General features: G+C 40.7%; 1 protein-coding gene across 1 annotated transcript in view; it reads right to left on the reverse strand.

Annotated features, from left to right (window-relative positions):
* nol10 (nucleolar protein 10) overlaps positions 1-12,448 on the reverse strand; it is a 57,173-nt gene that overhangs the window by 37,703 nt on the left and 7,022 nt on the right. The window contains exon 2 of the mRNA XM_060821819.1: positions 3,417-3,462. Coding sequence (XP_060677802.1) covers positions 3,417-3,462 — 46 coding nt within the window. The remainder of the gene's footprint in view (positions 1-3,416; positions 3,463-12,448) is intronic.

Genomic DNA, 12,448 nt, shown 5'->3' on the forward strand with positions numbered 1-12,448 from the left:
TCTGGGAAGCAAGGGAGGAGATTGCAGAGCCATTGGCCTTGATTTTTATGTCCTCGTTGTCTGCAGGAATAGTGCCAGAAGACTGGAGGATAGCAAATGTGGTTCCCTTGTTCAAGAAGGGGAGTAGGGATAACCCTAGTAACTATAGGCCAGTGAGACTCACTTTTGCTGTGGGCAAAGTCTTAGAGAGAATTGTAAGGGATAGGAGTTATGAACATCTGGATAGGAATAATGTGATCAAGGATAGTCAGCATGGTTTTGTGAAGGGCAGGTCGTGCCTCACAAACCTTATTGAATTCTTTGAGAAGGTGACTAAGGAGGTGGACGAGGGTAAAGCGGTAGATGTGGTGTATACGGATTTTAGTAAGGCGTTTGATAAGGTTCCCCATGGTAGGCTACTGCAAAAAATACGGAGGTATGGCATTGAGGGTAAGTTGGAGGTTTGGATTAAGAATTGGCTGGCTAGAAGACGACAGAGGGTAGTAGTTGATGGTAAAGGTTCATCTTGGAGTGCAGTTACTAGCGGTGTTCCGCAAGGATCTGTTTTGGGACCACTGCTGTTTGTCATTTTTATAAATGACCTGGAGGAGGGGCTAGAAGGTTGGGTGAGCAAGTTTGCGGATGATACGAAAGTCGGTGGAGTTGTTGACAGTGAGGAAGGATGTGGCAGGTTACAGCGGGATATAGATAAGCTGCAGAGCTGGGCAGAAGGGTGGCAAATGGAGTTCAATGTAGGTAAGTGTGAAGTGATTCACTTTGGTAAGAGTAACAAGAAGATGGGGTACTGGGCTAATGGTCGGATACTTGGTAGTGTGGATGAGCAGAGGGATCTTGGTGTCCATGTACACAGATCTCTGAAAGTTGCCACCCAGGTAAATAGTGCTGTGAAGAAGGCATATGGCATACTGGCTTTTATTGGTAGAGGAATGGAGTTCCGGAGTCCTGAGGTCATGTTGCAGTCTTATACAACTGGTGCGGCCGCATCTGGAGTATTGTGTGGAGGCACTGGAATGGGTGTAGAGGAGGTTTACCAGGATGTTGCCTGGTATGGTAGGAAGATTGCATGAAGAAAGGCTGAGGCACTTGGGGCTGTTTTCATTGCAGAAAAGAAGGTTTAGGGGTGACATGATAGAGATGTACAAGATGATTAGGGGTTTAGATAGTGTTGACCATGAGAACCTTTTTCCACGTATGGAGTCAGCTATTACGAGGGGGCATAGCTTTAAATTAAGGGGTGGTAGGTATAGGACAGATGTAAGGGGTAGATTCTTTACTCAGCGAGTCGTGAGTTCATGGAATGCCCTGCCAGTAGCAGTGGTGGACTCTCCCTCTTTATGGGCATTTAAACGAGCATTGGAGACATATGGAAGATAATGGGCTAGTGTAGGTTAGATGGGCTTGGATCGGCGCAACATCGAGGGCCAAAGGGCCTGTAATGTGCTGTATTTTTCTATGTTTCTATGTTCTAAACTGTTATAGAGATTGAGAGATCTGGAACAGTATGGAATTTTTAAATTAATCACAAAATTAAATGGTGACTCATGAGAAGGTAGATCAATATACAAGGACATTAATAATGTTACACATTCATCTACAGATTACAAAGTTGTAAACAAATTAGACCATATGCTATTATCTGTTATCCATAATATACTGAGTTCTCCGATTTGTGAAGGTTTGTAGCTCAGGTTGAGGTTTAGGGTGTAGGTTTGCTCGCCGAGCTGTAGGTCTGATATCCAGGTAACACCATCAGTGGCGACCTCCAAGTGAAGTGAAGCTGTTGTCTCCTGCTTTCTATTTAAATCTTTCTCCTGGATGGGGTTCCTGGGGTTTGTGGTGATGTCATTTCCTGTTTGTTTTCTGAGGGCTTGATAGATGGCATCTAGATCTATGTGTTTGTTTATGGCGTTGTGGTTGGAGTGCCAGGTCTCTAGGAATTCTCTGGCATGTCTTTGCTTAGCATGATCCAGGCTAGTTGTGTTGTCCCAGTCGAAATGGTGGTTTTTTTTTCATCCGTGTGTAGGGCTATGAAGGCGAGGGGGTCGTGTCTTTTTGTGACTAGCTGGTGTTCATGTATCCTGATGGCTAACTTCCTTCCTGTTTGTCCTACATAGTGTTTGTGGCAGTCCTTGCATGGAATTTTATAAATGATGTTGGTTTTGTCCACGGGTTGTACTGGATCTTTTAAGTTTGTTAGTTTTTGTTTGAGAGTGTTGGTGGGTTTGTGTACTACTAGGATTCCGAGGGGTCTCAGTAGTCTGGCTGTCATTTCTGAAACTTCTTCGGTATATGGTAAGGTGGTTAGGGTTTCTGGCTGTGTTTTGTCTGCTTGTCTTGGTTTGTTCTTGAGAAATCTGCGCACTGTGTTTTTTTGAGTATTCGTTCTTCTTGAATACGTTGTATAGGTAGGTGGTTCTCCTCTGTTTTTTGGAGTTCTCCGAACTATGCCCTGTTCCTTCTTTGTATACTCAAAATAATTCATAATAATGTAAAAATGGTGCAGACATGTCAAACAAACATACCAATAAACTATGACCATCAGTTTTTATATTGGTAGTGTAAATAATTTAGTGGAAATATTACTGAATGCAACTTGATGTAACTACCTCTAAAATTACATTTATTTTAATTTGGGCATAAAGTTGAAGAAATTACATAGTTGACTTCTCAAGCTGCTTTCTAACTTTAGAGGACTGATGAAAAAATGTCTACGCTGGAACTTCAATGTCAACAGAAGAATGAGACCAAACTTCTTTTTATAGGCATAACAACATTGTTCTTTCAGGCTTAGGATTGCAGACAGGTTTAAAAGGCAAGTCTAAGTTAGAGCTCTTTGCCACTATCTCCCAATCAAAGTTCTCTCTGTTCTTTCTTGTGGGCAGATAAAGGTTGTTGATAATAAGCTAGGGGAGAAAAGGAGCTAAACAGATGGTAATGGGGACTTGATGGTAGTCAAAACTGGATTGGTTGCACTGAAAGCAACCTATTACATGACAGTGAATTCCATGGGCAAATGTTGAGTCCTGAAGGCTGTAAAGTCCTCAAGCTGAAGGGGAAGTGCTCTTCATCAGTTTGCATTGAGCCTCACTGCAGCAAGCTTGAGACAGAAATGTTAGCAATGGGAACAGTAGCATGTGGATATGTCAGGCAACGGGAAACTCTGGGTAACTTTTATAGACACAACCAAAGTGTTCTGCAAGTTCTGCAAATCGGTCAACTCGTCTGTACATCATCTTCCCAGTGTAGAGGAGACTGGTCTGTGAGCAGTGAATACAGTAGACTAAATTGAATGAGGGGCAGGTTAGGGATGCTTCCATTTTGAAACAGAAGAATATGCAAAAGGTCTTAAATATTTAAAGTTAAAATCTCATGTCAATATATTATAACAAGACATTTGTGTGAAGGCTTACACTCACCGACATCATTCTTCTGCAAGCTTCTCTTCTTTCTATCTGAAAGCCACTGAAATGAAAATGCAAATTCAAATACATGCAGTTACAGTGCAAACAATAAGTACTGGCATTTTTGGAGAGAATGCAAATGCGTGGCCAAGTTATTGGAAGTTAACCTCTGAAACAAAAACTCAATGACCCTGAAATACAGATTAGGAATGTAAAACTACAAAAGTTCTGCTAATCATGCAGCAGCACTTGTGAGGAGATGCATCGCGAGGACTCTGTTTTACAAAAAAACTATCAAGAACCCAATAGAAATATCAGGAGAACAACTTTCCTTTTTTTTTCGTACTCTCTCAGCACATTGCTTTGAAGATATTTAGGGGGTTTAAAAAAAAAAGTCCAATATCAAATGGTTAACACAGTACAAGGAAGGACATGTTTCATTTTCTTTTCATGAAAGTGCCATTCTTAAAGTCAGATGAAAGAACAGATTCACAATGATATTCCTTACTCCATTAAGTTTTTCACTGGAAATTAAAGAGATACATGAAATCACATGTACTCTATGTAGCACCCAAAATTTATGATGCAAGTGTTTAAGCAGACCTAATTAAGTCACCTCATAACCAGAAAAAACATCTTCACTATTTGATTAATCTGGGAATTGAGTAATGCATAATGTCTCTCCAAACTTTTAGGAAATATCACCCTTGAGGGCCTCTCTCATATTATTTACAGCAAAGTGGTTAATGATTCAATCCTACTCCAAATAGAATGTTATTAGCTTCCTCTTGCACCCGTATAATAAAACAATTGCTTCAGTCTGAAGCAATTCAGGATCAAAAATGACAAAACTATTGTCTCAATACATGTTCCTATAAATACTGCAATAAAAATATTCTACAAGGCACTGCACATGGAAATCAACAGAAACTCAATTCAGAAGGAAGTTATTTGCTATTATAAGATATGCAAAGTTTTCCTGCAGATTTCCAATGATAATCCATGGTCAGAATTTGCAGTCTCTGAAGTGCAGAATAGCACAATTCACACGTTTCAATGTGTACGTAGTGGAAGATCATGAAATATTAAAAATACAGTAGACAATTAGGTGTTCAGATGAATTTGTGAAAGAATTTTCAATTGCAGCTGTAGCTAAGTCATTTCGTGTAACCATGACACAGATATTGTCCTCACAACTCCCAGCTGAGGCAGAAATTGGCTCCATTTCTTTGGAACCAAATTCCCTCATTCCTTTTCCCTTCAATGGAATTTTTCTTCTTACCTGAATATGGTCTAAGTCATTATCTTTTTGTTTCTGGAAAGTCTTCTTCACATAAGGTATTTGTCTTACTCATTTCAAGAGCACTTTTTTTCCTCCTGCACGTGTCCACCTCTCAACCACTCCCTCAATTCTCCAAGTACGCTATACCACAACTGAAATAAATATATTCACCAGTAACCTAATAGTACATTAGAGCTATTTATTTTCTAAAATGAGAGACCATAAACTCATTGGTCTTGCACTGAAGTTATGAGGGTGAAGTGAATGCTTGATATTGTAGTCAGTAGGCCAATATGTACATTTCTGGAATACTTACAAATGCTACAAGTTTAGTGAAGGCTGAATAGATGGGGATTATGCTATAAAGAGGTCAATGTATCCTGAATTCAGGGTGTTCAAAACCACTGGCAGTTACGTCCGCATTAAAAGTCAGTCACAGAAACTTACAGCATGGAAACAGGCCCTCAGTCTAACTCATCCATGCCGACCAGATATACTGAAGTAATCTAGTCCCATTTGCTGGGTGAGTAAAAGCAAGGCACCTGTCCATTTAATGTATGATTCTATGATGTTGTGCCTCTTAGAGAGACTTGGCTGAAACAAGGGCAGGGTTGGCTGCTCAAAGTTGCAGGGTTTCGGTGTTTTTGACGAGATAGAAAGAAAGGTAAAAGAGGTGAAGGAGTTGCATGACAAATCAGGGAGAACGTTACATCCGCAGCCAAGAGGGAACATACTGGAGTGCTCATCCATTGAGGCAATATGGGTAGAGGTAAAAAGTAAGATGGGTGCGATTGCTCGGATAGGACGACATTAGAGGCCTCCCTACAGCCACCAAGACATTGAGGAACAATATGCAAGCAGATTACAAAAACAAAGTTGTCACAGTTGGCAACTTTAATTTCCCCAATATTGATTGGGTCTCCCTTAGAGAAAGAGGCTTATAGGGAGTAGAATTTAAGTGCATCCACGAGGTACGTGGGTTTCAACTGGGGGGGTGGGTTGGGCATATTCCTCGGGGTGACAAAGTGGCTCCATGGTTAGCACTGCTGCCTCACAGCACCTGGGACCCGGTGTGATTCCAGCCTTGGGCGACTGTCTGGTTTCTCTCCATGCCTGCGTGGGTTTCCTCTGGGTGCTACAGTTTCCTCCCACAATCCAAAAATGAGCAGGTTAGGTGAATTGGCTGTGGTAAATTGCCCATGGTTTTCAGGGATGGGTAGGTTAGGTGCATTATTCAGGGGTAAACATAGAATAATAGGTTAGGAGATTGGGTGGGATACTCTTCCAAGGATCGTTGTGGACTTGTTGGGCTGAAGGGCCTATTTCCACACTGTAGGGATTCTATGATACTGGACCTTGTACTAGCTAATGAGCCTGGCCAGGTGACTGACCTTTCGGTGGGAGAGCATTTTGGAAACAGTGATCACAACTACTTACACTTTGAGATAACAATCAATAATGATAAGTCAGGACCTTGTGGCAAGGTACTAAATTGAGGGAGGGAAAATTATGTCAGTTTTAGGCAGGAGCTAGGGAGTGATAATTGGGAGGAGGTGTAATCAGGAAAGCCCACATTTGACATGTGGGAATTGTTTAAAAACCTGATGTAAGTTCAGGACTGGCATTTTCCAGTAAGGAGGAAAGACAAGGATGGCAAGGTGAAGGACTCTTGGATAAAAAGGGAGGTGATGAATTCAGTTAAAAGGAAAAAAGAAGCATATGTAAGGTTTAGGAATTTAAAATTGAACAAGGCCCATTAGGAATATAAAGGAAGTAGGAAAGAACTTAAACTAGCTCAGTAGGGGAATGATTCAGCCTGGAGTCCGGTTGCTAGTGGTGTGCCACAAGGATCTGTTTTGGGACCACTGCTGTTTGTCATTTTTATAAATGACTTGGACGCAGTCATAGGTGGATGGGTTAGTAAGTTTGCAGGGGGAGTGGTGGACAGTATGGAAGAATGTTGCAGGTTACAGGGGGACTGGGATAAACTGCAGAATTGGGTCGAGGTGGCAAATGGATCTCAATGCAGATAAATGTGAGGTGATTCACTTTGGGAATAACAATAAGAGGAAGGCAGAATACTTGGTCAATGAAAAGATTTTTGGTAGTGTGGATGTGCAAAGGGATCTTGGTGTCCATGTACATAGATCCCTGAACATTGCCACCCAGGTTGATAGTGCTGTTAAGGCTGCATACAGTGTGTTAGGTTTTATTGGTTGAGGAATTGAGTTCCGGAGCCGTGATGTCATGCTGCAACACTAGAGCGGCCTCACTTGGAATATTGTGTACAGTTCCAGTCGCCCTATTACAGGAAGGATGGGGAAGCATTGGAAAAGGTGCAGAGGAGATATACCAGGATAATGCCTGGTCTAGAGCGAAGGTCTTATGAGAAAAGGCTGAGGGACTTGGGTCTGTTCTCATTGGACAGAAGGCAGCTAAGAGGGGAATAAATAGAGACAAACAAGATGATCAGAAGATTAGATAAGGTGGACAGTGAGTGTCTTTTTCCTAGGATGTAGACATTGGCTTTTAGGAGGGGGCATAGCTCCAAGTTGAGGGGTGATAGTTTTAAGACAGATGTCAGAGGCAGCTTCGTTACTCAGAGTGGTAAGGGCGTGGAATGCACTGCTTGCCAACGTAGTTAACTCAGTCACATTAGGGGCATTTAAACAGTTCTTGGATAAGCATATGGATGATGATGAGATAGTGTAGGAGGATGGGCTTAGATCAGTTCACAGGTCGATGCAACATTGAGGGTCTGTGCTGTATTGTTCTATGAACTCAAGCAGGGAATTAGGAGAGCAAGAAGGGGCCATAAAATTACCTTGGCAAATAGGGTTAAAGAGAATCCCAAGACATTCTGTTCTATATTAGAAACAACAGGATAACTAGGGAGAAGGTAGAACCACTCAAGGATAAAGAAAATCATAGGAGATGTACAGCATGGAAACAGACCCTTCAATCTAACTCGTCCATGCTGACCAGGTAAGCTAAACTAATCCAGTCCCATTTTCCAAGTGAGCACATGTTTGTGCTTGGAGGCAGAGGATGGGAGTATTTTGCATCAATATTTACCTAGGAGGAGGATATGGAATAGTGAGATTTGAGTGGAGCATGCTAATATGCTAGGGGATTTTGAGATCAAGAAAAAAAACTGTGTTGGATCTCTTGAAGAGCATGAAGGCGGATGAGTCCCAGGTTATTGAGCAGGGCAAGGAAGGAGATTGTTAGGGCCTTGACCAAGGTCTTTGTATCTTAGTTAGCCACTTGAGAGGTCACGGAGGACTGATTGTTCCACTATTCAAGAGGGGAAATAGGGATAATCAACTGGTGAGTCTATTATTGGTGACTGGGAAGCTATTTGAGAGAATTCTTTGGGTAGGATTCACATGCATTTGGAAAAGCACGGCCTAATTAGGGTCGGTTGGCATGGTTTTGTGCAGGGCAGGTCACATCCTACTAACTTGATTGAATTTTTCGAGGAGGTGACAAAGGTGTTTGATGAGGGTAGAGCAGTTGATGTTGTCCACGTGGATTTTAGTAAGGCTTTCGACAAGGTCCCTCATCACAGGCTCATCCAGAAAATTAAGATGCATGCGGATTCATGGTGAATTTGCCACGTAGATTCAGAATTGGCTTGCCTGTAGAAGGCAGAAGGCAGCGGTGGAAGTTTTTTTTTCAGGCTGGAGGTCTTTGACTAGTGGTGTTTTGCAGAGATCTAGACCGTTTGTGATGTATATAAATGAGTTGGATGAAAATGGCAGGTTAGTAAGTTTGCAGACGATACAAAAATCAGTGGAGTTGTGAATAGTATAGAAGGTTGTCAAAAGATACAGCCAGATATAGATCAGTTGCAGGTATGGGCATAGAAATGTCAGATGAGAGTTTAATCCGTGTAAGTGAGAGATGTTGTACTTTGGGAGATCAAATGTTAAGGAAAATTATACAGTTTAACAGCAGGGCTCTGAACAGCATTGATATACAGAGGGATTTTGGAGTTCAACTTCATAGCTCCCTGAATTTGATCACGCAAGTCGATAGGATAGTTGAGAAGGCATATGGCATGCTTGCCTTTTACAGCCAGGGAATTGAGTACAAGAGTCAGGATGTCACATTGCAGCTTTTAAGACTTTGATTAGGCCACCCTTGGGAGTACTGCATTCAAACCTTGGCACCACATTACGGGAAAAGTGTTGAATCTTTGGAGAGGGTGCAGAATATGCTGCCTGGACTAGAGGATATCAACTATAAGGAGAGGCTAGAAAAATTCTGGCCGATTCACCTGAGCAATGGAGGCCGAGGGGAGACTTGATAGAAGTCTATCAAATTATGAGATACCTAGATAGGGTTGACAGTCAGAATCTGTTTCCCCCAGAGTCGAAATATTTAAAATCAGGGGGTATGCATATGGATGAGAAGGGAAAGTTCAAATAAGATATGAGGGGCAAGTTTTTTTGTACACAGGGAATGCACAGACAGGGGTGGTGGAGGCAGATACAATAAGAGCATTTAAGAGACTTTTGGATGAGTACATGAAATGTAAGGAATGAAGGGATATGGACCAAGGGCAGGCAGAAGGGTTTAGATTAATTTGGCATTATGTTTGGAACAACATTGTGGCCAAAGGGCCTGTTCCTGTGCTGTACAGTTCTATGATTCATTTTCATTTTAGTTACAAAGAAATGCACATTCAGTTACAGCACATTTTTCTTTTGTTAGCTTATACTATATTTTACTAAAGACATTTCACACAATGGAAAAAAAAGAGAACAGAAACCTGTCATGAATGAAAACACATATGGCTTTATGTCTTCCTCTGTGATCAAAAGGAACATAATAACGGATGGAGAGATATACTGTTACTCAAATGAATTGTATATTTTCCCTTGTAAAGTTGTCAAATACTCACTGGCTTGCACAATATATTTGAAGCATGGTATGCAGTTTAGACACCAATAAATCAGAAGGCGATTCCAAGCTTCAGGGAACCAAGTTATAAAAAACATTTTTTGCTGGAATAAAGATTTGTAGGAGTACTGAAGAGAAGAGAAGATCACATTCTTTAAAAAGAGAGATACATAGGCCATTTCGCTCGGACAAAGTATTGACTTTCCAATTCTGTAAGATTAAAAAGAGTTCAGGCATGCAAAAAGGATGGTGGCATTGTTGGAGAGAATGGGAGACAAAGTAGTTAACACCAGATGATATTATTCTCTAATAGGAACAAGATCAATGCCAGTTGAAAAGGTGGACTGGGGGTTGAAATTATTAAATGAATGGTTTCAATCACATAAAATGAAAGAGAATTTACAGATCTTCACTGGAGTTCTACAATGAGATGGCCATGCATAGATAATAGGAAGAAAGTACAGCTGATGATGGACAGATATCTAATCTTATTCCACATTTTCTGTACAAGTCCATTGAAAGAAATGCTGAGCCATTGTTGTTGAGATAAAATAGCACAGCTCAGGCTAGTAAACAAGACACCCGAATGATTTGAATGACAGTTGCTATATGTATTAACTCACTAAACCTTCAAGGCAGCACCAAGTTTTACAGAGTACTTTATTTTGACACTTAAACATAAAACCGGCATATAATTATAAACATGCTAACTCTCACAATGTAGATATTTCCATATTCGGAAGGATGCTGTACCAAGTAAATAAATACAAATGATTTAGATGTGATACAGACCAGGTGCAGGTAGATGAGATCAGTTTAGTGTTATGGTCGGCACAGACCAGGTGGGCTGAAGGGACTGTTCCTGGGCTGTGCTATTCTCTGGTCTATGTTTACATATACTATTTCACATGCACACAAAACAAACTGTCCACAAAAAAAAGTTAAGAACAAAATAAATCATATTAACTTGGCTTACCCAATAAAAAGATTTGCAGTGTCTGTTTTAGGTTATGCTGTTTGCAGCTTCAAGACATGCATAAGGTCTGCTTGGAATTGACAAAAATAAACATGAATGCAAAAAGTATGGATATAGTCTGCCATCAGATGACAGTGGAGCCACTGCCCTTTGCCAATATTTACGCATAAATGGCATCAGCAAACTCAGGCCAGGGACAGATGCATAGTTAAACTCAAATGACCAAACTTTGATGACCAAAATGTGCTGATCCATCAGTAGTGTCATTGAACATCTATGAACATGCATTGAATGAAATGAGGTTGCTGTATTTGCATCAGAGGTAGGACTACAATCATTGAAAGTTATGTCCATTTCAGTTCAAATAACCCTTAATGTGGTTTTTAATATGGTCAACTTCTCTAGCACTGAAAAATTACTACAAGCTTAAAATTTTCCCCTCTTTTAATCCAAATTTAGTTCTTGTTTTACATCTGATTTGACACTGAATCATTCCACTCTAGCTGATACCTCCTCCCAATGTCCTCGCAGTTAGTTTCAGTATCCTTCAGTTTCATTAGTTAAGGAAATGTATGGTAACCAGTTCCTCCAGGTCACCCATGCCTGGCGTCCTTCAATGAACTTTGCACTTTCTGCCAAGTTGCCATGAAAAATAATTTAAAAGCTGCTGTTAGGTGGGTCTGCCACAACAAATTATATTCCCGTATATGTTTGAAAGAAAAATTACTATTGAAACTGTAAAAGCAGAATAGACAAGCATGGGAATTTGTGGAAAAAAATTTGCCAGACATTCAACACATCACTTTCTATTTGCTTTTTAATTCATTCACAGCACATGGGTATTGCTGGCCATCCCTAGTTGCCATTGAGGTAGTGGTGAGCTGCCTTCTTGAACCCCCGCAGTCCACATCCTGCAGATTGACCCACAACATCCTCAGGGAGGAAATTCCAGGATTTTGACCCAGTGACAGTGAAAGAATAGAGTAGCTCAGATATCATAAAATATATCCTTATTGTTGTTGGGAAGAAATTAACCACTCAGTTGTACTAAAGTAGAAAAGGTAAATCAACGTAGTTTCTTGAAAGTGACAGAATCACCCTCTTCAAACTTCTGTTTACAAGACCATCTCTTAGGAGATGACACAGGATGGGAAAATTTTACAAACAGAAGAATTGGTATATTTACAGTCCTGAGTCACAGCAAGTGGGTTTTTTGTTGTGTATGGTTGCAAAACCATTAGTGTTGACATAATAAACTCAAAGCAGACAACGGACTGAAGTTCTGCAAATTTGGAGAATTGGTCGCACCATACTGTCAGCCTTCCTCAATTACTGTGATTCTGCATGGCTTTCTAGTTCAAAAGGAAAAATGCTGGTTTCCTTTGTAGCCACTTGCATCAGCTGATGGGCATCACATAACACTGAAAGCTGCAAGTGGAGAAAGTGGAATTATGCTTGTATTTGGTCTTCTACTAGCTTTTATCATTGGCTCCCCAAACAAAGATAAGATGCAATTAGTATGGAGCTGGAGTTACATTATCCTGTTGAAGTATACAATTTTAAAAGTTTTTACATTGAAGAAGAACTTGGGTACTAGATACCATCTAGTGAGACTACAGTATTGGACATGAGTGCTAAACAAAAATACTCTGCAGCCAGGCAAGTAGTCCCATATGCAATAGATCAGAATAATGTTATATAGCACTACTACATAAGTAACTGTCAAGGGGGCAAGAAAGCTTCCCTTAAACTTAAACAAACGCTCAACATTTAGCTCCAAGGAGTTGGAGCAAACTGAAGCCAATGGGATCAAGTGAAAAACTCTTCATTGAGCAATATCATACCCAAGAGTCAATTGTGGCCTTGAGGAGAGAGATCACA

This window comes from Hemiscyllium ocellatum, chromosome 3 (genome assembly GCF_020745735.1).
Source record: "Hemiscyllium ocellatum isolate sHemOce1 chromosome 3, sHemOce1.pat.X.cur, whole genome shotgun sequence".
Lineage (NCBI taxonomy): Eukaryota > Metazoa > Chordata > Chondrichthyes > Orectolobiformes > Hemiscylliidae > Hemiscyllium > Hemiscyllium ocellatum.